Below are 27,570 nucleotides of genomic sequence, written 5' to 3' on the forward strand. Positions count from 1 at the left end.
CAGTGGCTCACGCTTGTAATCCCAGCACTTTGGGAGGCCGAGGCGGGCGGATCACAAGGTCAGGAGATTGAGACCACGGTGAAACCCCGTCTCTACTAAAAATACAAAAAATTAGCCGGGCGTGGTGGCGGGCACCTGTAGTCCCAGCTACTTGGAGAGGCTGAGGCAGGAGAATGGCGTGAACCCGGGAGGCGGAGCTTGTAGTGAGCCGAGATTGCGCCACTGCACTCCAGCCTGGGCGACAAAAAAAAAAAAAAAAAAAAAAACTTCTGAGGCTGGGCCCAGTGGCTCACGCCTGTAATCCCAGCACTTTGGGAGGCTGAGGCGGGCAGATCACTTGAGGCCAGGAGTTCAAGACCAGCCTGGCCAACATGGCGAAATCCCATCTCTATTAAAATACAAAAATTAGCCGAGCGTGGTGCCACATGCCTGTAATCCCAGCTACTCAGGAGGCTGAGGCAGGAGAATCACTTGAACCCGGGAGGCGGAGGTTGCAGTGAGCCAAGACTGCCCCACTGCACTCTATTCTGGGCGACAGAGTGAGACTGTGTAAAAAAAACAAACCACTTTTGAGTTTTCTACTGTCTGCTAAATCGAGTACACATTCCTTTGCCTGGTTATTTAAAAATCCCCTATAATTCGGCCCCACCCCACCTATCCAGTTGTGCTTCCCCCCCACACACACACCGTCTGATCTGGTCAGAAAGGCCTTTGCACTGTCCCAGATAGCTTACTCATTCCTGCCTGTTTCATTCCCAGTTTTCTTCACATTCATTCCTGAATCTGAATTTATTCTTCTTTAACAAAACCAAAAGACCCCACCTTAGGATATTTGGCCAGCTACTTCAATTTGCATTTCTCCATCTCCAAGTAATTACCAAGTCACGCCTTGATATATATACCTCCCCAAATAGACTATAAGCCACCATGAGTTGAGCACAACTTATGTAAGTTATAGTGCCTCACATAAGTTGTGCTCACTAAATAAATGTTGATTAGTTGCAGTTTTTTTTTTTTTTTTGCACTGTCTCCCGGGCTGGAGTGCAATGGCACGATCTCGGCTCACTGCAACCTCCGCCTCCCAGGTTCACACGATTCTCCTGCCTCAGCCTCCCTAGTAGCTGGGATTACAGGCGCACACCACCACAGCCGGCTAATTTTTTGTAGTTTTAGTAGAGACGGAGTTTCACTATGTTGGCCAGAGTGGTCTTGAACTTCTGACCTCGTGATCCGCCTGCTTCGGCCTCCCAAATTGCTGGGATGACAGGCATGAGCCACCGTGCCCGGCCTAGTTGCAGTTCTTTTTCTTCTACAGTAAAGGCCAAACACACACAAAATCAGTCTCCTCCCAATCCTGACTTGGGTCCTCTAAGTTTAGTGGCACAGAGAGAAAATGTAGAGAACGGTTGTACCTAAGATATTAAGGGGGGATGAGTTCAAGACAAAATAAAATGTTTGCCCAACCCTGACATTTTAAATGCTCATCTGAAAATTGGCACCTCCAGGGTGTTGCCCTCTTCAGAGCATTCAAACCCAGGGCACCATAACATTAAATTCCTTTGTGTTTAAGACATTTCCTCTTAATTCTCTTTCTCTTTGAGGGAATAGTATAAGTACAAGAGGGTGGAAGAAACCATACACTTCTTTTTTAAAACATAGAGACAGGAGCTGGTCATGTTGCCCAGGCCGGTCTAGAATTCTTGCGCTCAGGATAATCCTTCCCCATCGGCCTGCCAAAGTGCTGGGATTACCAGTGTCAATCACTGCACCCAGTCCCCATATACTTTTTTTTTTTTTTTTTGAGACAGAGTTTTGCTCTTGTTGCCTAGGCTAGAGTGCAGTGGCATGATCTTGGCTCACTGCAACCTCTGCCTCTCTGGTTCAAGTGATCCTCCTGCCTCAGCCTCCTGAGTAGCTGGGATTACTGGCACGTGCCACCACATCCCAAGTTTTGTATTTTTACTAGAGACAGGGTTTCACCATGTTGGCCAGGCTGGTCTTGAACTCCTGACCTCAGGTGATCTGCCTGCCTCGGCCTCCCAAAGTGCTAGGATTACAGGCATGAGCCACCACGCCCGGCCCCTGTATACTTCTTTAAATGCAATAGAGCAGACATATAGACCTGTGGAATAGAATAGAGCCCCAAAATAAACCCTTGCGTATATGGTAAACTGATTTTCAGCAAGGCTTCCAAGACCACTCAATGGGGAAAGGATAATCTTTTCAGTAAATGGTGCTGGAAAAACTGGATAGTCCCACATACAAAAGAATGAAACTGGACCCTTACCTTATGCCATATACAGAAACTAGCTCAAAATGAACCAAAGACCTAAACTTGAGAGTTAACACTGTAAAACTCTTAAAAAATCTTCATGACATTGGACTTCGCAATGATTTCTAGAATATGACAGCAAAATCGCAGGCAACAAAAGAAAAAAACAGATAAATTAGATTTCATCAAAATACAGAACTTGTGCACCAAAGGACACTATTAAAAGAGTGAAAAGGGGCCAGGCACAGCAGCTCACGCCTGTAATCTCAGGACTTTGGGAGGCCGAGGCGGGCAGATCATCTGAGGTCAGGAGTTCGAGACCAGCCTGGCCAACATGGTGAAACGCTGTCTGTAATAAAAACCAAAAAAAATTAGCCAAGCATGGTGGCAGGTGCCTGTAATCCCAGCTACTCAGGAGGCTGAGGCAGGAGAATCGCTTGAGCCTGGGAGGCACAGGTTGCAATGAGCCACCAAGACTGTGCCACTGCATGCCAGCCCAGGCAACAGAGCGAGACTCTGTATAAAAATAAATAAATAAATAGGCCAGGCGTGGTGGCTTACGCCTGTAATCCTAGCACTTTGGGAGGCCGAGGTGGGTGGATCACCTTAGGTCGGGAGTTCGAGGTCAGCCTGACCAACATGGAGAAAACCCATCTCTACTAAAAATACAAAATTAGCCAAGTGTGGTGGCGCATGCCTGTAATCCAAGCTACTCGGGAGGCTGAGGCAGAAGAATCACTTGAACCTGGGAGGCAGAGGTTGTGGTGAGCTGAGATCGTGCCATTGCACTCCAGCCTGGGCGACAGAGTGAGACTCCATCTCGAAAAAGAAAAAGAAAAAGAAAAACGTTTACCCCAATTAATGTACCCCAAATGCCGTTGGGTAGGGCCTTGCAGAAGGAATGCTAAGTGTGGAATTTGACACAACCCAATTCCCTATGGCAACCAGGTGTTGCTGGTTTAGGTTAGTGATTAGTGCTTAGGGTGGGGTAACAGAAATACAGCCTTGGCTTATGAATACCTAGGCACAGAATGTCCCCAGCTCGGCCCTCTGGGGCAACTGTTCTCACAACCCTGTGAGTTCTTCCCAAGGAATCAGGGCCAAACAAAGGATTAAGGACCTCAAAAAAAGGGAGTTCTCATTCCAGCTCCTTCAGCAGAGTCACCTCGAAGGACCGGCACCATTTGTGCTTCAGGGAAAACAACAAAGGCCTCTACCAGAAGGTGGGAGTGGGAACTCTCCCCTGCACCCCTATGCTTTAGGAGGAAGGTGCTGCCCACATGCCGGGCCAGTTGCAGGAGAGCACCTAGGCCTGCTGCATTCCACCTCCTGCAGAGACACCTGTGTGCTCCTGTGTTGTAGCTTGTTAAGGGAGTGTAGACTTGTTCTTCTTGTGTTGAGTAATTTTTCAGGGAGGCTGGAAGAACTAGAAGGTAAATTTCCTCTCTACTCCAGCCAGGGCTTCCAGGAGCCAGGCCCTCCAATATATGCACACATTGTGTTGTGATTTCCTATTAAATCTGATCTTTTCACCCACCACTGAGTATTACACTAGCATTGACACTTAGCTTTAAATCCAGTTTAATATTTTATACACAGGTTCTTGGCCGGGCGTGGTGGCTCACGCCTGTAATCCCAGCACTTTGGGAGGCCGAGGCGGGCGGATCACGAGGTCAGGAGATCGAGACCATCCTGGCTAACATGGTGAAACCCCGTCTTTACTAAAAATACGAAAAATTAGCCGGGCGTGGTGGCAGGCGCCTGTAGTCCCAGCTACTTGGGAGGCTGAGGCAGGAGAATGGTGTGAACCCCGGGGGGCAGAGCCTGCAGTGAGCCGAGATCTTGCCACTGCACTCCAGCCTGGGCGACAGCAAGACTCTGTCTCAAAAAAAAAAAAAAAAAAATTTTATACATAGGTTCTTGTACTGGTTTCCAATTATTTTATGTAAGTCTTGAATTCCCCCCACAAAATTACAAACCTCTTGGGAACCGTGCTCAAACCTGCTTTCACACCTATGTTCCCTCCCACATCCAGTACATAGCGAACATGAGACCAGTATCAATCAGTATAGGGGAATATGTAAATAACCTAGTGTATATCCATAGTAAGTAATACTCTGCAACAGTTAAAAATAATAAGGTGGATCTATGTATTCTGACATGGAGAGATTTCCAATCCATATTATTTTGTCCAAAAAAATTAAAGCATTCAGGCACAGTACAAAACCCTTTATGTAGAAGGAAGTAAAAGAAACAAGGGCCTGGTCCATCCGTTTATTTCCTTCCTCCTACGTATCCCTAGTCGCAGACATTTGTTAGAATCTAGTGTGGCAGAACTCAGTAATTTCCTGTATTTTCCCTTTCAAAAAGAACTGCAGTTAATGTTAAATAAATTTCTAAGTCAGTTGCCATAGGACTTGCCACAGTAATAGTCACACTTATATGGGGCCGTCATTGCTCATAGTGCTTTACATGAATTAACTCATTTAACCCTCACAATAGTCTTACAAGACACTGAGGCACAGAGAGGTGAAGTAACTTGCCCTAGGTCAGACAGCACAGCAAGGAGGCGACAGACCCAGGATTCAAGCCTGGATAGTCTAGCTCAGGAGTCTGTGTCCTTGACCTCTATGCTGAAGGTGCTCTTCTTTTTTTGTCTCCTGTTGCCCAGGTGGGTCAGTGGGTGATCCCCCTCATGCAGGTTCGCCAGGTTCATGCCTTCTCGCTCCCCGGCTAATTTTTTTGTATTTTTAGTAGGGACAGGGTTTCACCGTGTTAGCCAGGATGGTCTCGATCTCCTGACCTCATGATCCGCCCACCTCGGCCTCCCAAAGTGCTGGGATTACAGGCGTGAGCCACCGTGCCCGACCTTTTTTTTATACTTTTTGTGTATGCCTCAGTGATGGCACTCAGAATGCTGTGTAAGAATGAATGGAAAAGAAAAAAAAATCCCCATTCCCACCCTAACCTATGGCTCCACTTATGGACTTGCAGGTTTGAGGTACCTATAAGGAGCTGCTGATGCCTTCTGGAAACTATGTGTGGGCTGCTCTGAGAGAACAGGACCATTTGCTGTGACTGTGTTAGTCAAGTGATATACATAGATCTCCCCAGCAAGTGCCTCCTGAGGACAGGTTCCAGCCCCAACCCTAGATCATATCAAGTACAACTTCAGCTATTAAGCCGGCTAATGATGGTCCAGGTGTAACAAATCCCACCTGATTGAAAGCGGCAGGGGTAGACCCGCTAACTTTTATAGAAACATAGGTACAAAGTATCAGGTTCCTAGGATTCTGATTCTTGGCTCTTCAAAGGCCTAAGGAATGAAGATTGATGCCATCTAAAAGCAAATCAGGAGGCTTTGCCCAGGCCCAGGCCCCCAAATAGTGTATTGGAGATGACACTGTGTTTAGCGCTGTTTCAGGTTAAGTCAGCATCCCTCCAACGTGCCAGACCTACTGTCACAGCAATATGTATCCCCAGTTCACACACGGGATGTTTGCTCTCTAGCAGCCAAATGCACTTGGAACTGGCAGTAATGATCTCACAAAAGCAGGAAAGCTGAGCAGTCAGTCACATGATTACCAAGGTATTGAGATGGAAGAACTGGGCATCACTTAATGAAAATATCTTGGCATCTTAGAATCAGAAGTTTCCAAACTTGGAGGCAGTTTAAGAACCATCATATCCAAAGTCCTTGTTTTACAAATGTGGCAACTGAAGCTTTAAAAAAAAGGTAGGCCTCCGGGCTCCTTGCCTGAGCAAAGTTAAAGTGTTGTTCTTCCAGTACAATTCATTCAGACCTCCCTTTCAATGACAGCAGGGCCTTTAGTCCCAACTACAGTCATTAATTCATCCCTGGTACTTGACTTCTATTCCTCCTTTCTTCTTAATGGTCCTATTTTTATTTTATTTTGTTTTATTTTTGAGACTGAGTCTTGCCCTGTCAGCCAGGCTGGAGTGTAGTGGTGCAATATGGGCTCACTGCAACCTCAGCCTCTAGGGTTCTAGTGATTCTCGTGCCTCAGCATCCCACGTAGGGGTAATATCTGTATTTTTAGTAGAGACCCCCGTCTCTTCACTATGTCAGCCACGCTGGTCTTGTACTCCTGGCCTCAAGTGATCTACCCTCCTCGGCCTCCCAAAGTGCTGGGATTACAGGTGTGAGTCATTGTGCTAGGCCACATTTTTATTTTTGATTGTTCTGTTTGTGTTTTGTTTACTCATACAGAAAAGGAGAATCACACCCCCATTCCACCACCCCACTCCAACCCCTCCACTGGCTCCAATGCTGCAGAACACTCCCAACTTCAGTCCGGAAGAATGGAAGGAAGGCTGCAATTTAGGAGACTGGGGTTAGAAGTGATCTTCATAAATTGTTTGCCTTGCCTGTGTCTAGAGTTCTTAAGGTATGGGTCCTCCAGGTGGTTTTTAGGCTGTTCTCTTATGTAACCTGTTTATGAGGTGAAATTATTTGACAATGTGCCTGTACTATTTTCAAATAATGAAAATCAGCCATTGCCTTACTAATGTCTCATCAGAACAAAAATTCTGCCTTCCATGTGCAGACTGCTCACTGGTTTTCAAAACTACCGCTTCTCCCTTCTGGAACAGCCCTACCTTCCCACTTGGAAGGGGGCATGGGAAAGTGGCTGCACTAAGTTGCCCCTCCTGTCTCCCTTCCCTCCCCCCACCCAACCCCCTCCACCTCCTGCTTTGCAGATTTTCTAGGTTGATGTCTACCTTGATCTGCAGGTGGGTTCCAGTTGGAGAGTCTCTGACAAAAGCAAAGCCTACTTTTCTCCCCAGGGTGAAAGGAGTGGGGAGAGGCCATGAGGATGGCAGGAGTGTGCCCCAAATCAAAATGCTTCTCCTGGAAGTCAGGAAAGAATCCCAGATCACTAGCTCTGATCAGACTCTTGTGCTAAAGAAACAGGCTAGGGCCGGGCGCGGTGGCTCACGCTTGTAATCCCAGCACTTTGGGAGGCCAAGGCGGGCGGATCACGAGGTCAGCAGATCGAGACCATCCTGGCTAACAGGGTGAAACCCCGTCTCTACTAAAAAATGCAAAAACTTAGCCGGGTATGGTAGCGGGCGCCTGTAGTCCCAGCTATTCAGGAGGCTGAGGCAGGAGAATCGCTTGAACCCAGGAGGTGGAGGTTGCAGTGAGCCGAGATAGCGCCTCTGCAAAAAAAAAAAAAAAAAACAGGCTGTAAGGGAAGTCTCTTCCAACACTGCCCTGGAGCTAGGTTATTTCCTAGCCTTCCTCAGAAAGTATCTGTCTTTGAGGACAATGCCGCTTTAGGGTAGAATCTAGCAGAAAACCACCTTTTGACATGGTCCTGGCATGGCCTCCCCTTGGGGGGACGTGGAAGGCCGAAAAGGGCACATCGTTTCGGTTTGACAGCCCGAGATGTGAATCCAGTTGAGCCATTGACTAGCTGTGACCTTGAGCACATTAACTTTCCTGAACTTCAAGTTTTCTCATCTGTAAGTCGGGGTTAATAATACACTGTGGCCCTAAAAAATCAGAGAGAAAAAAAAGTCTATGCAAAATTTCTGCTTCATACAAAGGGCCCAGAAGTGGTAGTTTTGTTTTTGTTTTTGAGGCTGGAGCTCAATGGTGCAATCTTGGCTCACTGCAACCTCCGCCTCCCGAGTCCAAGCGATTCTCCTGCCTCAGCCTCCAGGGCAGCTGGCACTACAGGCGCCCGCCACCACGCCCGGCTAATTTTTATATTTTTAGTAGAGACGGGGTTTCGCCATGCTGGCCAGGCTGGTCTCGAACTCCTGACCTCAGGTCCGCCCGCCTCGGCCTGTCAAAGTGCTGGGATTACCGGCGTGAGCCACCGCGCCCGGCGCTATTCTTATTAATAACTAAGGGAAGCCTATAGGGAAAACTCAGCAGGAAATCAAGGACTTTTGGGAGAAAAAAGGAACCGAAATAGCCCAGACTGGCGCTCCCCGGACCCTGCGGCTGGCGGCGCTGCCCACGGAGGGGGCGGGCTGGGAGTGCGGGATCCGGGGGAGACGAAGGCGAAGGAGCTGCGGGGCTCGTTTTGCGTCGGGAAAAGGTGAGGGCGGCCCTGGGCCTCCCGCGGGGGAAGGAAGAGATGAAGCCACGTGACAGAGCTCAAAGCCGGGCCTGAGCGCGCCGCAGACCGGATGCGGGAAGTGGCTCGGGGCCCCGTTCCCCGGCCCGGCTCCCGCGTCAGCTGACCTGGTTTCCGCGGGCCCTGCGCGCCCCACTCCGCGCCCCACTCCGCGCCCCACTCCGCGCCCGCCGGCCCGGCCCTCCCTCCCCAGCTAGCCCGGCCTCCGCGGCCTCTTCCGCCCAGCGCCCGGGCGTTCCTGCCATTCCCCCGAGTCGGCCCGCGGGCTACGGCCGCCTGCTGAGCACGGGAACCTTCACCTCCCGAGGACGGGCGCCTTCGCCTCGGGACCCGGCTCCCCTGCTGCCTGCACCGCTCCGTCCCCCTGCAGCTGCCCAAGCCCCCAGCAAGGGCCACCGAGGGCTCCAGGAACGCCCCAGGCCCGTTCTTCTGGCCCACGGCGCCCCGCCTGTGACCCCCAGTGACCCTCCTGTCCCGCCCTCCGGCGGCGCCGCTGTCCGGAGACTCTGGAGACTCTGCAGCCTCCCAGCCTCGCGCCGGGTGGGGAGGGGAGGGCGGCGTTCCTGAGTCCGCGGAGGAAAGAGTCGCAGCTGCAGTCGCGCCAGCCCTCGGGCCTGCATCCGCTCCGCTGCGACGCGGCTCACAAACTGGGGAGGGGAGAAGGGAAGAAAGACCCGATTCGGGAACACGACTTTGTCCCTGGAACTGCACATCATGTCCCCTCACTTAATCCTCACAAGACCTGTGGGGCGTGTCGTCATCTTAGGGCTGGAGATGAGGAAACCGAGGCTCGGAGAGATGAAGCATTGTGCGGCCACTGAGCGGCTGCTTTGCAACGAAGCCAAAGCCGACATTTTTTCTTAGCGGCGGTAGTTTGAGCCACGCCTTACCGCAGCTACTCTGCCATCAGCCAAGAGGTCACATCTTTTCTGGAACTTGCTCCCCCTCACATCATGGGAGCAGTCAGGCTACTCTTCCAGTAGAAACTATTTTGCCACTTTTGGGGGGAATGTTGAGTTACCAACTCATCTCTCAGGTCTTAGATAACACTTTCCTTGACCCCGCAAGGTGCTCCAGCGCGTCTACTTCCGTTTCTGATGGCCCTTATAATACCACCTATTGCAATTGCCCATTTCCTTGTCTGTCTCCCTCTGCAGATGGAGTGAAGGTGCCTGAACGCAGGAACCATGGTCTTCAGTGCTGCCTCAGCATTAGCTGAAGTGCCATGGGCCGGCTCCCAGGGTGCCAGAGTTTCCCACCATTTGAGTACCAGTGAACTACAGTCTGCAAGTTAAAGTAAGGTAAGAAGGAAAACCAGAAACAACTGTAAAAACCTGACCTTTCATCACCTTAATACTGGCCATGATTTATCGAGTGCTTATTATATAACAGACTTTGTTCTCAGTGTGTGAGTGCAGTGTTCCTCAAACTTAAATGTGGGTCTGAATCGCAGGGGATCTTGGTAAAATGCAGTTTCTGATTCAATACCTCTGGGGTGGGGCCTGAGATTCTGCATTTCCAACAAGCTCCCAGGATACTTTGTGTAGAAAGGCTTTGCTGTATTAACTTACTCGATCTTCTTAATAATCCTATGAAATACCACTGCTATTCCCATTTTACAGATGAGGAAACAGAGATTAAGCATATATGAACTTACATCCAAATAAATAGACTGCAGGGAAGGGAGGGAGGGGAGAATAGTGTGGGCAGTGTACAGTGCAGAAACAAAGTTCTAGGCAGAGGAAAAAGGATTTACAGAAAGCCTGGCATACAGGGCAGGGGGACGGGGCCTGCACACGGGGCTGTTTCACCATTAGACATTATATGCACAGTACTTGGCGCTATGGGCTTCCCAAGTATTTGAGACCTGAAAAAAATGTATTGACACCTACGTCGGAAAAATGAACATTTAAATTAATAATTCTAAAATTCAAATCCTGAATTGTTTAAAAAATTTTACATGGTAGAATTCATATTTAGTAAGTGATATGGGTATATGTTAATGCATTTGATTTTAAAAACGGGGTAGGGCCTACTAAGAACAGGCCAAGCCCTGGCCCCAGTGGGTTTGGATATAATCCTGAGGGCAGCTGGGAACCGCTGAGAGAAGCAGGAGAATGTTCTCTGTGGCTACAGTGAGGAGAATGGATTGGAGGGAGGCCAGACTGGAGGCCCAGTGGCTAGAGACCAGATAGGCAGTTACAGTTTTCCAGATGCGAGACAATCTCTCTTTAGTGCCAAGATTAGCATAAAATCATAGCATTATATAACCCAATTATTCTTTGATTCCTTCGGCCCCAATCTGACTCAGCATTCTAAATTTACTTGAGATCTGGGGACAAGGGTTTTTGGCAAATCCTTGAAGGCGAATGATGTTACAGTCAATCAGTATATGCCTTGAGCCAGACAGACATGGGTACGGGCCTCAGTTCTGCTGCTTGCTAGCTATGTGACTTTGCACAAGTGATTTAACTTCTCTGGGCCTTGGATTCCTTGTTGGTAACATGAGCATAATCGATTCCTCACAGAATTAAGTGAGAAAACTACGTATGTAGGGCTTCTTACGGAGTGGGTACTTAGGAATAAATGGTAGCCGTTATCATTTATGTGCCTTTGTTCTGAAATCTGCCCAAGTTTTCTCTAGGGAGTAACAGAGAGTAGAGTAAATTATTTAGTATTTTCATCAATCTTCTGAGATAAAAATTATTATCCTCATTTTGCAGATAAGGAAAAGGGTTCAGAGATTAGACCACAGCTCTGTGAAGTAGGGGCACAAGGTGGTCAGCCTGGAAGAGCTGGACTTTATTTTCCTGGTTCTTCTGACCATGCAGTCTCTCCAGCAGTTGACATTTGCCCTCTTCGATGGCTCCATGGCCAATTTCCCTTAGTCATGGCATGAGTCAGCCGTGAGGGCTGATGGCACACCACTGAATACTCTGCTGTGGCGCCACTAGCCTCCATTTACCTTCTTCTCCAACGTTTTCCAGCCTCCCTAATACCTTTCCCCCCAGTTTTATAGCTTCTGGATTCTCCTTATTAAAGAGCTTGTTTCTGAGACTCAGAACCGCCCCAGACTGGGATGTCTTCCAGGGTGCCTCCCTTCCAAGGGAGCAGATAAGTAGGTCACATCGGGATGGCAAGGGAGGAAGCTGACTTCTTACGGGAGGAGGAAAAATACTGCAGGTCACATGGAGAATGGAAAACAAAATAACAGGGTTTCTCTCTTTTCCTAATTCTCTCACACAGTCTCACAGGGACAGCCCCCTGCCGGCCACTACTACTGTGACTAGCATTCTGGAAACAGCACAGGCAATATTGATTTCTTGGAACTTGAGGATACTAGTGGCAACTTGAGGATAAGCCTTGTCTACCCTGTGCTCTCCTCCATCCCACCTGCCTCCTCTTCAGGCTCCTCCATGGCCCCCAGGATATTTTTTTCTCCTATGTGGTGAAGCGAAATCTCAGCTTTTATAGGAGCTTCCACCTGGTGGACTGCCCCTTGAGGGCCGGAAAGCACAGAGCTCTGCAGGGAAGCTCTGTGGGGCGGGAGGGCACTGCCCGTGAGTGCCTGGAGCAGCCCAGGATCCCATTTACAGAGATTCCTTTGCAGCAACCGGGTTAGGTCAAGGGCTTTCCAAGATTCCTGCTCCCCGTCCCAACCCTGGTGAAGGCAGTTCACAACAAGGAGTGTGGGTGAGCATTAAATTACGTAGATCACTGTGAAAACCAGAGAAAAAGAGAGGGACAGAGGAAGGGTGCGGCATTAAAGGTCCAATGCTACCAACCCCACCCTGCCCCACTATCCCGTAGGACTGAGCCCTGTTTGAATCATAACACTGGGCGGTCACATTTCTAGGAAACTGCAGCTGAGGAGGAAAGGTCCTGGCTGTGGGAGTGAGGCTGTGTACAGATTAGGACTGAAAATGTGTATCCGGGCAGACAATTGGTCTCTGGACTCCACACCCGAGGCACAAGACAAGCACACAAAACAAAACGACCGAAGCCTGACCCCTCAAACCTGAGGGTAAACAAACCTGCTTCCCTGGACGAGGGTTGTGGAAACAGGGAGTTCACCTCTGGAGAGGCGCAAGGGTTTTCCATTCTCCTGGCGTGGAGCCTGGTCAGCTTCTAGCTCAGAGGCTCGCTGTTCCAGGATACTGAGAGCTCTTTCACAGAAGCTTGGAGGTGATGCTGCAGACTTTGGGCTGGCACTCTCTCCCACTGAATTCCACATTGCCCCCTGCCCTCCCTACCCGTGTTCCCAAGGCCCTCAAACTGTTCAGGGGTGCTAGGCCCCGCTGTTCCTTGTCTTCCACCCCTGTAGAAGGCATATTCCCCCATCCCTCAGGTGTCTGTGCCCAGGTGCCCCGTGGGAAAGCCCACTCTTGCCTTCAGTAGCTCTGTCCCCTCTCCTGAGACGCAAGGCTGGGTGACAGGAGACAGACGTTCATCTTCACCCGAGCCCTTCATTATGCTTAATCTTTCTAGTGGGGGTGGGCCTGTCAAACACGTCTCTTTCCTAGGTTGGAGTAATCCCAAAGCACCTCTCATCATAGTGGCTGTAAATCTCACAAGTATGTGGCATGCACATAGTAGCAGTGACAGTGTGGTGGTGCCCCACACTGAAACAAGAAGTTTGGACTTGAGAGGGTTAGAACCTTTGTCTTCTTAGAAAGTGACTGGCAGCTCCTCCTCCCTGGCATCTGCTCCAACCTGGGCCCCTTGATCTGCTGACATCTCTGCGTGACTCTGGGTGCGTTGCTTACTCCAGGTCTAGTGCAGGTGCTACAGGACTACCTGGGAGAAAGGAGCCAGTCTTGAAGTCTCCATATCCCCCATACATCAGTCACTTATGGATTTAAGTGAGGATTCTAAGACCTTAGTATGCATCGGGATCACCAGGGGGCTTGTGAAAATACAGATTGCAGAAACCCTCATCTCCAGGGTTTCTGATTTGGTGGGTCTAAAGATTTGCATTTCTAACAAGTGATGGGGTGCTGCTGTTCCAGGGATCACATTTGAAAACCACTGAGTTCGAGTATAGCAAAAAGAAAACCTAGATTTCAGTCCTGCCTTGCCGCTTCCAGGCTCTGTGGTCTTGTATTTGACCTTCCCGAGCTTCACTTCTGCATCCATTAATGGTGTAGTAATGACCACTGGATAGTTGGGAGGATTCGTTTGAATCATGTGTTTGAAATACCCTTTCACTGTGCATGGCAAATTGGACACATCAATTAGTCAACAAACACATTTTTTTTTTTTGGATGGAATTTTACTCTTGTCACCCAGGCTGGAGTGCAATGGTGTGATTCTCAGCTCACTGCAAGCTCCGCCTCCTGAGTTCAAGTGATTCTCCAGCCTCAGCCTCCCAAGTAGCTGGGACTATAGGTGCCCGCCACCACACCCAGCTAATTTTTTTTTTGTATTTTTAGTAGAGACAGGGTTTCACCATGTTGGCCAGGCTGGTCACGAACTCCTGACCTCAGATGATCCGCCTGCCTTGGTCTCCCAAAGTGCTGGGATTACAGGCATGAGCCACTGCACCTGGCCTAACAAATACATATTTATTGAGTAGTCCGTCTGTTGTTCATTAGATACCCTGCCCAATGCCATGAAGATTCTAAGGCCCAGTTAAACATCACACGTCTCTGGACCTCGATTTTTTCCTCTTTAAAACAAGGGCTAGACCCGTTCATCGGGGATGAACTGACCAAATAAATGGCCATGTTCATGAGTGTTCTCTGCTCTGCAGCGGCACCTGGGCTCTCAGACGGAGGTCCAGGAAAGGCCTGGGCGAGGAATAAAAAATTGGGCTGTTACCTACGAATCTAACCACCCCATACCCCCCATCAGAGTTGGACTTCTACACAGGACCTGGAAGGCCTATTAGTCTAATAAACCAAATTTGGCCTTCAGGGTCCATCATGATCTGATTCCAACCTACCTTTTTAATCCTATTTCTCACTTTTCTCCTCCATTCACCTTAGAGTCTAAACAAATCTACCTACTCATCCTTCCCCAGATATGCCCTGTGTTTTCCTGCCTCCAGCTTTTTGTTCACACTGTTTTTGGCACTAGAATACTCTTGCACTAGTCAAAGTCCTATTCATCCTTCGCAGCTCATTCAATGACTATCTTTTCAAAGAAGTCATCCCAAGTCCATCCATCTATTCATCTATTTATCTATCTATCTAAGTGATTTTATCTTTTTCTTTTCTTTTTTCTTTCTTTCTTTTTTTTTTTTTTTCGAGACGGAGTCTCTGTCACCCAGGCTGGACTGCAGTGGCGCAATCTTGGCTCACTGCAACCTCCGCCTCCCGGGTTCAAGTGATTCTCCTGCCTCAGCCTCCAGAGTAGCTGGGATTACAGGCATGCGCCATCACACTCGGCTAATTTTTGTATTTTTACTAGAGATAGGGTTTCACCATGTTGGCCAGACTGGTCTCAAACTCTTGACCTCAGGTCATCTGCCCACCTTGGCCTCCCGAAGTGTTGGGATTACAGGTGTGAGCCACCGCGCCCAGCCGGGATGTCACATTTCTAGTCTTGGAGCATATTCAGATACAAAAAATAAGAGTTGTCGTATGTAAAACTATTAAAAAGTGGAGCAGCCACTTAAAAGGAGATGCCTACTTATACACAAGTCATGTATAAACTGTTAATATTTTATGGTAATCAGAAACAGTGAATAAATGTGTGTGTGTTTGTGTATATATTTATTCACTGTTTCTGATATATATATATACACACACACACACATTCACTGTTTCTGATATACTATATATATATATGTATATATAGTAGCCCATGAAATCTACTCATTTGCATGTAGGCACACCTGCTTCTCTAATTTTCTTTTTTAAACTACAAGTTTTTTTCTATTCTAAATATAATATATGGGTTAGTAGAAAATGTGCAAAGGAAATAAAAAGCAAAAAGAAAAGTAATAGATGAAAATAAATCATTCATAAACCCATAATCCAGAAATAACTAGTATTAACCTTTTGGTTTATTTTTTCCAGTAGTTTTCCTACACATGTTTATTCTATATGATTTTTAAAGGAAATTGAGATGAAGTGTTTATGAGCTTGTGTATCTTACTTCTTTAACCTAACATATGATTAGCATTTTGATATTCCCTTAAGTATTCTTCCAAAAGATAAAAAATTATTCCATATTTATTTACAGATATATCAAACTTTAACCATTTCTTCATTATTGGACTCTCCATTTTTTGTTATGAATAATATTTCAATGAACATCTTTGGATATCGAAACACAACTTCAATCATTTTCTTAGGCTGATTCTAGAAGTGAGATTAGTAGATTAGTAGATATTTTTTTTTTTTGGAGGCAAGGGATAGAGTCTCACTTTGTTGCCCAGGCTGGAGTGCAGTGGTGTGATCTCAGCTCACTGCAACCTCTGCCTCCCAGGTTTATATTTTTAGTAGAGACGGGGTTTCACTGTGTTTCTCAGGCTGGCCTCAAATTGAGGTCAGGTGATGTACCAGGAGATGTACCTGAGCTCAGGTGATGTACCAGAGTGCTAGGATTACAGGTGTAAGCCACTGCTCCTGGCAAGTCATTTTAAAATCTCAAGGCCAGGTGTGGTGGCTCACGCCTGTAATCCCATCACTTTGGGAAGCCAACGCGGGTGGATCACAAGGTCAGGAGTTCGAGACCAGCCTGGCCAACATAGTGAAACCCTGTCTCTTCCAAAAATTACAAAAATTAGCCGGGTGTGGTGGCGGGTGCCTGTAGTCCCAGCTAATCAGGAGGCTGAGGCAGGAGAATTGCTTGAACCCAGGAGGCGGAGGTTGTAGTGAGCCGAGTTCGCGCCACTGCACTCCAGCCTGGGCAACACAGTGAGACTCAGTCTATATATGGATATCTTGACACATAATATACTATCAAATTGTTTTCTGGAATTTCCGTTTGAAAATACTTCTGGAGACTTCTGGTTTCTGGTTCTGCATGTAAGGCACTTGGAGTTAGCCACTCCATCCTAACAAGTAAAAAGCTGAAGAAACTGAAAAATCAGCAACTCTTCTTGGATCCAAAAGAGTGGTAAGGACATGGGGCAAACCACTGCCCCTAACACCAGTGAGACAGACAGGTGCATACAGGGAGTCATGGCTTACTGGGGCAGACTCCCAAGGGCAGTCCTCAGGAGTTCGTGCCAGCTAGGAAAACCTGAACTGTAGTCGACAAACTGCTTGGAGGCTCAGAATGGACAAGTCTGAGAGTTAAAAACTCCAGGGTGACCCAGTCATGGGGGTGGGCATTGGAGGAAATGCTTTTGTGAGTTTTACCTCTAGGAGCTGCCCAAGTTCTATAGTAAATGTCAGAGAAAAATCTGCTCATGCCTCTGGCGGGGGGAAGGGAGAAGGAAACATTTCAAAATATGCCAGAGCATTCTGTCAGTTCTTCTTAACAAGGCCTGACCTCAGGAGAACTATTTAACCAGAGTCAAACTTTGCTGGGGTTTTATTAGAGCCCAAGTGAGTGGGGGAAGGGGAAGATCCGATTGCAGCGCACTGTAGCTATCCTGACCCACCTAAGGTGTGGGTACTTAGAAGCATTTGTGATGTTCCGTCCAGAGGCATAGGTTCACTAAAAGACTGACTCCCAATCATAGAGCTGTGGAACACTTCCCCTCCCCTCACATTTTACCACCACATACCAAGGCCTATTTATAGCAGTTCCTTTTGCCTTATACATACCTGACTATCAAGAGAAAATTACAAGGCATACTAAGAGGCAAAAAACACAATTGGAAGAGAAGAGCAAGCATTAGAACTAGACATGGCAGGGATATTGGACTTTATCAGACCAAGGATTTAAAACAACTATGATGAATATGCTAAGGGTGCTAATGAATAAAGCAGATGGCATGCAAGAAGAGATGGGCAACGTAAGTGGAGAGATGGACACCCCAAGAGAGAACCAAAAAGAAATGCCAGAGGTCAAAACACTGACAGAAATGAAGAATGCCATTGATGGGCTCATTAGTAGACTGGACGTGGCTAAGGAAAGGATCTCTGAGCTTACGCACACCTCATAGAAAGCCCCTACACGGAAAAGCAAAGAGATAAAGGCTGAGAAAAATAGAACAGACTATTCAAGGACTGTGGGACAACTACAACGGGTATCATATATGTGTGATGGAAATAATTGAAGGAGGAGGCAGAAATTAACAGAAAAAATATCTGAAACAATAATGACTGAGCGTTTCTCTCAAATTAGTGCTAGATGCCAAATTATAGATACAGGAAACTCAGAAAAAATCAAGCAGGATAAATACCTAAAGAGCTACAAAAAAATCGAAGGCAAACAAAAAATCCGAAAGAATCCACAAGAAAAAAAAATCTTACCTATTGAAGAACAAAGATAAGAATTATATCTGATTTCTCCTCAGACACACGCGAAGAAGAAAGTGGAGTGAAATCTTCAAAGCATCGAAGGAAAAAAAATCCACCAACCTGGAATTCTCTATCTTGCAAAATTATCCCTCTAAAGGGAAGGAGAAATAGACTTTCTCAGACAAACAAAACTAAGAGGATTTGTTGCTAGTAGCTCCGTCTTGCAAGAAATATTGAAAGAAATTCTTTAGAAAGAAGGAACATGAAGCTGGGCATGGTGGCTCATGTCTGTAATCCCAGCTCTTTGGTAGGCTGAGGCGGGCAGATCACTTGAGGCCAGGACTTCCAGAAAGAAGGAAAATGAAATAGGTCAGAAACTCAGATCTATGTAAAGAAAAGGGGACTATCAAAGAAAGAATAAATGAAGGTAAAAGAAAAACTTTTTTTCCTATCCTTTTTTAAAATTAACAAATGATAAAATTCAGCCAGGCATGGTGACTCACGCCTGTAATCCCAGCACTTTGGGAGGCTGAGGTGGGCGGATCACTTGAGGTCACGAGTTCAAGACCAGCCTGGCCAATATAGTGAAACCCCACCTCTACTAAAAATACAAAAATTAGTCGGGCGTGGTGGCAGGCGCCTGTAATCCCAGCTACTTGGGAGGCTGTGGCAGGAGAATCGCCTGAACTTGGGAGGTGGAGGTTGCAGTGAGCCGAGATCATGCCACTGCACTCTAGCCTGGGTGACAGAGCAAGACTCTGTCTCAAAAAACAAAACAAAACTATAAAGCTACAATAATTAAGACAATGTGTTTTGGGCAAAGAATAGACAAATAGATCAATGGAACAGAATAGTAAACCCCGAAACAGACCCAACTGATCTTTGATAAAGGAACAAAGACAATACGACGTAGCAGAGATAGTCTTTTCAGCAAATGGTGCCAGAATCGCCGGGCATCCGCGTGTAAAAACGTGAATCTAGACACAGACCTTACACCCTCTACAAGAATTAATTCAAAGTGGACTATAAATCTAAATGTAAAATGTGAAACTATAAAACTCATAAATGATAATACAGGAGAAAATCTAGATGACCTTGAATATGCTTATGACTTTTTGTATACAATACAAAAGGGTACAATCCATGAAAGAAATCATTAATAAGCTGGACTTCATTAACATTAAAAACTTCTACTCTGTGAAAGACAATGTCAACAGAATGAGAAGACAAGCCACAGACTAGGAGAAAATATCTGCAAAAGATGCATCTAATAAAGAGTTGTTATCCAAAACAGACAATCTTAAAATTCAACAACAAGAAAATAAGGCTGGGCACAGTGGCTCACACCTGTAATCCCAGCACTTTGGGAGGCTGAGGCGGGTGGATCACAAGATCAGGAGTTTGAGATCAGCCTGGCCAACATAGTGAAACCCCGCCTCTATTAAAAATACAAAAATTAGCCGGGCATGGTGGCGCACACCTGTAGTCCCAGCTACTCAGGAGGCTGAGGCAGGAGGATTGCTTGAACCCAGGAAGCGGAGGTTGCAGTGAGCCAAGATCAGGCCACTGCACTCCAGCCTGGGCAACAGAGCGAGACTCCTTCTGAAAAAAAATAAATAAATAAAATTTAAAAATAACCCCACTAAATATGGGCAAAACACCTGAACAGCCACCTCACTAAAGAAGATGCAAAGGTAGCAGATAAGCATATGAGAAGATTCTCCACATCTTATGTCACTAGGGAAATGCAAATTAAAACAAAAATGGGATATCACTGCACAGCTACTAGAATGGCCAACATCCAGAACACTGACAATACCAAATGCTGATGAGAATATGGAACACCCATTCATTGCTGGTGGGCACGCAAAACAGTATAGCCATTTTGGAAGACAGTTTGGCAGTTTCTTCCAAAACTCAACATACTCTTAACCATATGATCCAGCAATTGCAATCCTTGGTATCTTCCCAAATGAATTTAAAATTTATGTTTACACAAACAGACAAACAGCTACACAGGCTTTTTTTTTTTTTTTTTTGAGGCAGAGTCTCACTCTTGTTACCCAGGCTGGAGTGCAGTGGTGCGATCTCAGCTGGCTGCAACCTCCGCCTCCCAGGTTCAAGCGATTCTCCTGCCTTAGCCTCCCGAGTAGCTGGAATTACAGGCACGTGCCACCATGCCCTGCTAATTTTTGTATTTTTAGTAGAAATGGGGTTTCACCACGTTAGCAATAGCCAGGCTGGTCTCAAACTCCTGACCTCAAGTGATCCGCCCACCTCAGCCTCCCAAAGTGCTGGGATTACAGGTGTGAGCCACTGCACCTAGCCAGAGTGGCTTTATACAGAATGTTACATAATGCCAAAACTTGGAAGCAACCAAGATGTCCTTTGGTAGGTGAATAAAATAAACAGTAGTACATCCAGACACTGGAATATTATTCAGTACTAAAAAGAAATGAGCTATCAAGCCATGAAAAGATACGGAGGAGACTTAAATGACGTTGCTGAGTGAGAGAAGCCAATATGAAAAGGCTACATATTGTATGATTCCAACTACGTGACACTCTGGAAGAGGCAAAACAAAAAGTCAGTCATTGCCAGGGCTTGAGAGGAGAAGGAGCAATGAACAGGCAGAATGCAGAGGATTTTTAGGGCAGTGAAACTTCTCTATTATACTATACTATGCTATAGCGGTGGAAACGTGTTATTACGCATAGCATGTTTAACACCAAGAGTGAACCCTCATGTAAACTGTAGACTTTGGGTCATAATGATGTGTCAATGTAAGGCTCATCAGTTGTAAAAAAGAAAATGTACCATTTTGGTGGAGGAAGTTGATAATGGGGCGTCTATGCATGTGGGGTGAGGGGCTATATGGGAGATCTCTGTGCCTTCTCAATTTTGCCATGAATCTGGAACTGCTATTATATATACAATTGTTATTCTCTCTATATATAACTGCTATTATGTATTATATATAACTGCTTATATATATGTCTTTAAAAGCAAAAAAACCAAACCAAAACAAAAAAACAAAAATACTCCCAGAGTACTTTGTCTATAGACCTTCTTCTATTCATAAGTATTTTTACCTCCACTCCCGTCTCATTCTGTCTTTATCTTGCTATACTTAACCTGAGCTATACTGAATATGCGTTCGGGATGGACAAGTCTTAGTTCCTCTTTTAGTAGATCGTCTTCACATTTCCATCAACATGCAGCACAGGTGGGAAAAAAGGGGCCAATAACCGAATCTGCCTGGGGAACCTGGAAGCCCAAGAGGAGCTGCATTTTGAGAAGAAGCCAGGCTAGGGGCTTAAACTCTGTACTTGGGAGTAGGGTTGCAACGCCGGCTCAAAGGGGAAGAAAGCAATTATCCTCAACCTTTCATACATCCAGACTCTGGGAGATGCGCAGGCTTAGCTCCCTGGCAGGGCTACCAGTGAAGGCAGGGAGAAGGGCAGGGGCTTGGAGGCCACAGCCACGGGCTGCAGAAGAAAAGGAGCAGCTCCAGGCACCCAGCTGGTGGAGGCCACCTGCCCTGAGTGCTGTGCGCCACCCTTCACAGCCAGCTCTGCTGCTGCTACCCATGCCAGTTTCACAGGCCTTGACCTGGAGACACATCTACAACATTGATTATAGAGGCTCAGGTTAATGTTATTTTAGATTAGAGTTTCCCAAACTTCAGTTGTGCCATGTTCAGGATTTCAGTGTCTCAGTGCAGTAGTAGGTGCGGACACACACACCTGTGAGCCGTGTCACCCAAGGCTGCCATACTTCTGAACAGGTCAGACAGAAACAGTTACTGAGACCTTGTGCAAAGACTGCATAAAGGTGTCAAAAAACTTTCTGCCACTTACTTTAGGCTCATCCTAAGCAATAAAAATGTTGGAATTGCCTGGACATGTGGCTCATGCCTGTAATCCCGACACTTTGGGAGGCCAAGAAGGAAGATCACTTGAGCCCAGAAGTTAGAGACCAGCCTGGGCAACACGGTGAGACCCCAATCTCTAAAAAAAAAAAAAAAAAAAAAAATTAGCTGGGCATGGTAGTGCACATGTGTGGTCCCAGCTACTTGGGAGGCTGAGGCAGGAGGATCACTTGGGCCCAGGAGGTTAAGGCTGCAGTGAGCCGAGATTGCACCACTGCACTCCTGCCTGTGTGACAGAGCAAGGTCCTGTCTCTTAAAAAAAAAAAAGGAATCACAGGTCTGATAAGTTGTTATGCTCTTTCTTTCTTTTTTCTTTTCTTTTTTTTTTTGAGACAGAGTCTTGCTCTGTTACCCAGGCTGGAGTGCAGTGGCGCAATCTCAGCTTACCACAACCTCTGCCTCCCGGGTTCAAGCAATTCTCCTGCCTCAGCCTCCTGAGTAGCTGGGACTGCAGGCGTGCACCACCACGCCTAGCTAATTTTTGTATTTTTAGTAGAGACAGGGTTTCACTGTGTTGGCCAGGCTGGTCTGGAACCCCTGACCTCGTGATCTACCCGCCTTGGACTCCCAAAGTGCTGGGGTTACAGGCGTGAGCCACCTAGCCAGGCCCTGTTATGCTCTTTCTAATGAATACCAAAACTATAAAGATGGCCAGCCATAGTGGCTCACACCTGTAATCCCAACACTTTGGGAGGCCGAGGCTTGTGGATCATTTGAGGTCAGGAGTGCAAGACTAGCCTGGCCAATATGATGAAACCCTGTCTCTTCTAAAAATACGAAAATTAGCCAAGTGTGGTGGTACATGCCTGTAATCCCAGCTACTTGGGAAGCTGAGGCAGGAGAATCACTTGAACCCGGGAGGCGGAGGTTACAGTGAGCTGAGATCGTGCCACTCCACTCCACCCTAGGCGACAGAGTGAGACTCCATCTCAAAAAAAAAAACTGTAAAAATAAACATTATGTTAAAAAGATGTCAGCCATTGATAGTACCTTTACCACCCATTGGTGATAATTGTACCACATTTTGGGGAAACATTGTTTTAACTAAAGAGTGCCATTGTTTTGTTTTTAGAGACAGGGTCTGGCTCTGCTGCCCAGGCTGGAGTGCAATGGCATGATTGTAGCTCACTGCAACCTTGAACTCCTGGCTTCAAACAATCCTCCCACCTCAGCCTCCCGAGTAGTAGGGACTACAGGTGCATGCCACCATGGCTAGCTAATTACTTTTAAATTTTTAATAGAGATAGGGTCTTGCTATGTTGCCCAGGCTGGTCTCTAGCTCTTGAGCTCAAGTGATCCTCCTGCCTCAGCCTCCAAAATGCTAGGATTACAGGCGTAGGACACCGTGCCCAGGCAAAGGTGGACAATAAATTGTAGAAAATAATGGATAACCTTCTGAGCAAAGGAAGATGTGAGTAAGATACAAGAATTAAATAGCATATTAGAAGAGAGTGAATGATAAATGAAGAAGAAGGTACACTAACACCTTCGTTACCTGCTAGAGAGAGAGACGTTCATCAAGCCTAGGCAGCCATTTCCTTCTCCTTCCTCCCACCACCTCTTTCCTTCTGAACCTCTGGTTCAGATGCAGAGTCCTTAGCCTGTAACTCTGGATTGTTCAACCCATCAGCACATAAGAAACTTGCTCTTCTGAGAATGAAAATAAGCAGCAACACAATTTCCTTAACAACCAAGGATCTTATAGAGGCAAAAATACACACTAGGGACAGAAGATGTGGACTGGAGTTCTTGGGCCAATTAAGTGACCTTATTCCTATCTCAGAGCCTCTCCAACTCATGGCTTCCTTAACTCATTCATTTAACAAATGTTTTCTAAAGCACTTACTGTGTACCAAGAGTTGCCTCATGCACTAGGGCTGCAGCAGTGAATACAACAGGGGAGGCCCTGCTCTGAGATCTTGTGTCCTAGTGAGAGTGACAGGCAATACATAATAAATAAGCAGTGTAGCTTTAGGTGGTGAGAAGTGCTATGAAAGAAATTAAACAAATGATGAAGACGAATTCGGGAGGAGGCATCCTGTAAAGAGGCTGGTCAGAGAAGGGCTCCCTGGGGAAGTAACATTTGAGCTGAGACCTGAATGTACTAGGAAGGGCCAGCCAGGAGATAAGCCAGGGAAAGAAGGTTCCAGACAGAGGGACCAGCAAGCCTTGCGGTGGGAACGCTCTCAGGGCTGGCTGCCAATCCAGGAAAACAGCACTGGGTATGCAGTTGTACTAGGTGAATGGTTTTGACACAGCACACTAAGCAGTCCTACAAGTTCCCTGGTGGTGTCTCAAGGGCAGAGGGGCCAAGGACAGAGACTCTGCCAGACTCACGCCACCCTGCCCAAAACACACAGAATGAGAGAGAGAGAGAGAGAGAGAGAGAGACGCACGCACATACTCTGCTTCAACAAAACAGCTCTTCTTTAATCTGAAGTATATATTGGGTGGCTGCTTAAGATTTTGAGGACCAGGTTCAGGGATCAGAAATTCTTGATCTCAAAAGTCCTTTTCCACACTTTGTTTGATTCTCTGCAATGTTACATAACCTCAGCAGTGGTCACAGAAGGGTTGATTCTATTCTATCCATAGACAGGGGAGTCAGAGAGTGCAGCTCCCAGCAATCTGGCTCTCCTCTCACCGTAACAGCCCACCCCTTTCCCCTCCGGCAGTGGACTGGAACCTCTGATGCTTTCCAAGCCCATCCCAGCTACAGAGGAACACACATCTCTGTCTCTTCCTGGGAGATTAGACTGATTTCCTTTCCTTGCACTGTCCGAATGAGACGCTTTCTGTCCTACACAGTAGAGCTTTGTGAAGATAGCCGAGAAACGGCTCAAGTTTTTCCAACCTGTAAAATGCAAAGTTGGCCAGCTGCCTCTCTTCCTAGCCTCAAAACTCACATCTCTCCTGTCTCCAAAGAACTGCCCGGCAGCTCTAAGAGAAGTCTCTACCGTCCTGGGGCTTGGGGAAAACACTGCTCAGAATGTGAAATCATTTTCTGGTAATATGGATCTAATTAGCTCTTTAACTGACAAGAGGAAGCAGAGGCCAAAAGGGATTTAACCAATCTGTTTTTCAGATATTTCAAAACAAGTGAAGAACCAGATAGGGAAACAGAGAGAAAGAGAAAATAAAGAGACAAAGCCTAGGGAGCATTTGGAGAAGGGGGCGAGTAAGAAAGAGGACGGGGAGGGAGAATATCAAGTGACTAAAGTATCAACCCTCTGTTCTTCCAGCTTCATCTCTACTCCCGGTCTCCCCTTGCTCTCTTCCAGAGAGAACTTACTTGAAGGTCGATGATTTCTCTTGCTGATTCCATCTCGCTGCCCTCAAGTCCCTTCACACGCACCGGGTGCCGGGAACAGACTGCGTGGGCTCCTCCAGGCTCTGCCGTCTGAGTCTCTGCTGCTTTCTTCGGGTGGGAGAGAGCACACAGCTGGCGGGACAGACCTGCCATTCATCCCTCTGATGTGGGATGCCCGTCTTGGCTGCAGCCCCTGGGGGAGGTGTGCACATGCACACACGTGTGAGTGTATGTGTGTGCACATGCGTGTGCTCCAGGAGGTGGCACATGGCGCCTTGTGAGTTGGTGGTGACAGCATCATTTTCACCAGTGGTTCCAGTGACCTTCCAGTCCCAGCGGAGCCATCTGAGGTCACCCAGCCTGCTTTGAGCTAGCAGCTTTACGACTGGCAAAGAAATCCTGCATATTTATCAAGGAAATTGAAAAACAGCCTGAGGACAACGCTATCTGACTTCACCGCCGAGTCCGGTCCCCAGTCGCCACGGGTGGAGTGACCTCCAGCACAGTCTCAATACCGAGGCAGAGGGATTTCCGTTGTTCTTTGCTTTGTTCCCTATATCCCTAAAAGTTTTTTAAAAAATTGTAGTTTACCTAATAGGCTCCAAAGCATAGGCTTCATTCTACAAAGTGAGTGAACAATACGTTTTTATTGATGGATTGTTTGATTCCTTCAACTCCTCCCTTGATTAGCCATAGAGGGAGCAGGGAGTAGTTGTACCTTCGAAGCCTGTTTACGCAAGTAGTGGTATTCTCCCTACTTTTAAAATAAAATTAGCAGGAGTGAGTCTTTTTTTAGAAAGTTTTTTTTTTTCTCTCCTGTTTACCTTAGAACCCAAAACTCTTCTGGCTTGTTCCTGAAGCAAGGTTGAGACACAAGCTTGTGCACGTGTGGGTGTGGAGAGGTCCGCAGACGTACATGGCAGGGTGGTAACCTGTAATCCAATTCAGGGCTTAAAGAGGTGCGGGTGGGAGGAAGACAGGCAGAGTCACACGTTTACCCTCACCACATTCAAATGTAAAAAAAAAAAAAAAGTGATTTCTTCAGTTCTATGAAATGCCTTTGTAAGTTCCCATCCCTCTGGACAGTGGTGCGAGGGAGGGTTGGACGATTGGATGGGGGCCATATTTTAGTCTAATCTATGAAGCATAGTTGGATTTAATCATTTAAGTGTAAACAGTCCACTTTGGACACAATGCTCAGTCTTTCGGATGCAGAAGATGGCATCTAGGTGCACGGGAGGGTTGGGTGGGGACGGTTCTTGCATCTATCCTGTGGCCTCTCCATCTCAGCTCCTTTCTGTTCTGGAGCTGCTGGGCCCACAGGCCCGCCCGAATTGCTGACTGCTGAGGAGACACAGGTCCTGCTCCTCGGTCTCCTGCTGGCATTGGTAGCTGATGTCTGACATTGGGCCAGAGTCACTCATGGGTGATTCTCTTTCTGCCTTTGAGATCCAGTGGTCTCCCTTGCTGTCTGCGCTACCTTGGCTCGTGGCAGTGTGGACCGTCCTGAGACCTGGCTTTGACTTGTATGTGCCCCCATCCCACTGTATCCGCTCAGTGACCCACATCTCTAAGATAAGCCCCGCGAAATTTTCCTGCGAGATGCTTGACCAGTGCTTCTGAGCCCCCCTGGGCACATGGGAACGGAGGGCTGCTGACGAAGGGCAGGGGAAAGGCAAGCTCAGCCCCACTTCCAGCAGAGTTTGCTCTAATGTGGCTGCTCCAGTTGGCACAGGGCAGCCCGTGAGGTGATCTTCCACATTCCCAAATGGGAATGAGACATGGAACCCACTCTTCTCAGCACTCCTTAAAAAGTCTACCAGTAATATCTATCACCCCCTCCCCTCATAATAATACCACTACGTATCAAGCACTATTCTAAGCACTTTTTTTTTTTTTGAGATGGAGTCTCGCTCTGTTGCCCAAGCTGGAGTGCAGAGGCGCCATCTCAGCTCACTGCAACCTCTGCCTCCCGGGTTCAAGCGATTCTCCCGCCTCAGCCTCCCGAGTAGCTGAGATTACTTCTTCCCATAGTCCCCTTAATCTAGGATCAGAAAATGTACACTTTGTCTTCTTCTTTTTTTTTTTTTCCTGTTTGGCTGGGATGTATCTGATGTAGAACTCTATGACAACAATTCAAAGGGAAATGAAGAAATTTAGAAAATCCTCTCTCTCAACAAAACCTGGTTGTCAAAAATATTGTCTTGGCTGGGCAGTGTGGCTCATATGTGTGATCCCAGCACTTCGGGAGGCCAAAGCAGGAGGATTTCTTGAGCCCAGGAGTTCAAGAGCAGCTTGAGCAACATAGTGAGATCCCATCTGTACAAGAACTTTTTGGCTGGGCATGGCGGCTCCCACCTGTAATCCCAGCATTGTGGGAAGTAGAGGCAGGAGGTCACTTGAGCCCAGGGGTTCAAGACCAGCCTGGGAAACACAGTGAGATCCTGTCTCTACGAAAATTTTTTTTTTAATTTAGCAGCTTGCAGCACCTGTAGACCCAGGTACTCGGGAGGCTGAGGTGGGAGGATTGCTTGAGCCTGGGAGCTCAAGGCTGCGGTGAGCTGTGATCATGACGCTGCACT

At 47.1% G+C, this 27,570-nt stretch overlaps 1 protein-coding gene across 2 annotated transcripts in view; it reads right to left on the reverse strand.

The window, feature by feature from the left end:
• The window catches only part of NINJ2 (ninjurin 2), a 94,669-nt gene extending 69,528 nt beyond the window's left edge, over positions 1-25,141 (reverse strand). The window contains exon 1 of one of the 2 annotated variants that reach the window (XM_032159236.2): positions 24,971-25,088. In XM_032159236.2, coding sequence (XP_032015127.2) covers positions 24,971-25,003 — 33 coding nt within the window. In that variant the 5' untranslated portion in view covers positions 25,004-25,088. Of the gene's footprint in view, positions 1-24,970 lie in introns of both variants that reach the window. The other variant, XM_058443126.1, reaches the window with a different exon arrangement.
• Between the last annotated feature and the right edge of the window lie 2,429 nt (positions 25,142-27,570).

The sequence above is a fragment of the Hylobates moloch genome, unplaced genomic scaffold (genome assembly GCF_009828535.3).
Source record: "Hylobates moloch isolate HMO894 unplaced genomic scaffold, HMol_V3 SCAFFOLD_8, whole genome shotgun sequence".
In the NCBI taxonomy this organism is placed as follows: domain Eukaryota; kingdom Metazoa; phylum Chordata; class Mammalia; order Primates; family Hylobatidae; genus Hylobates; species Hylobates moloch.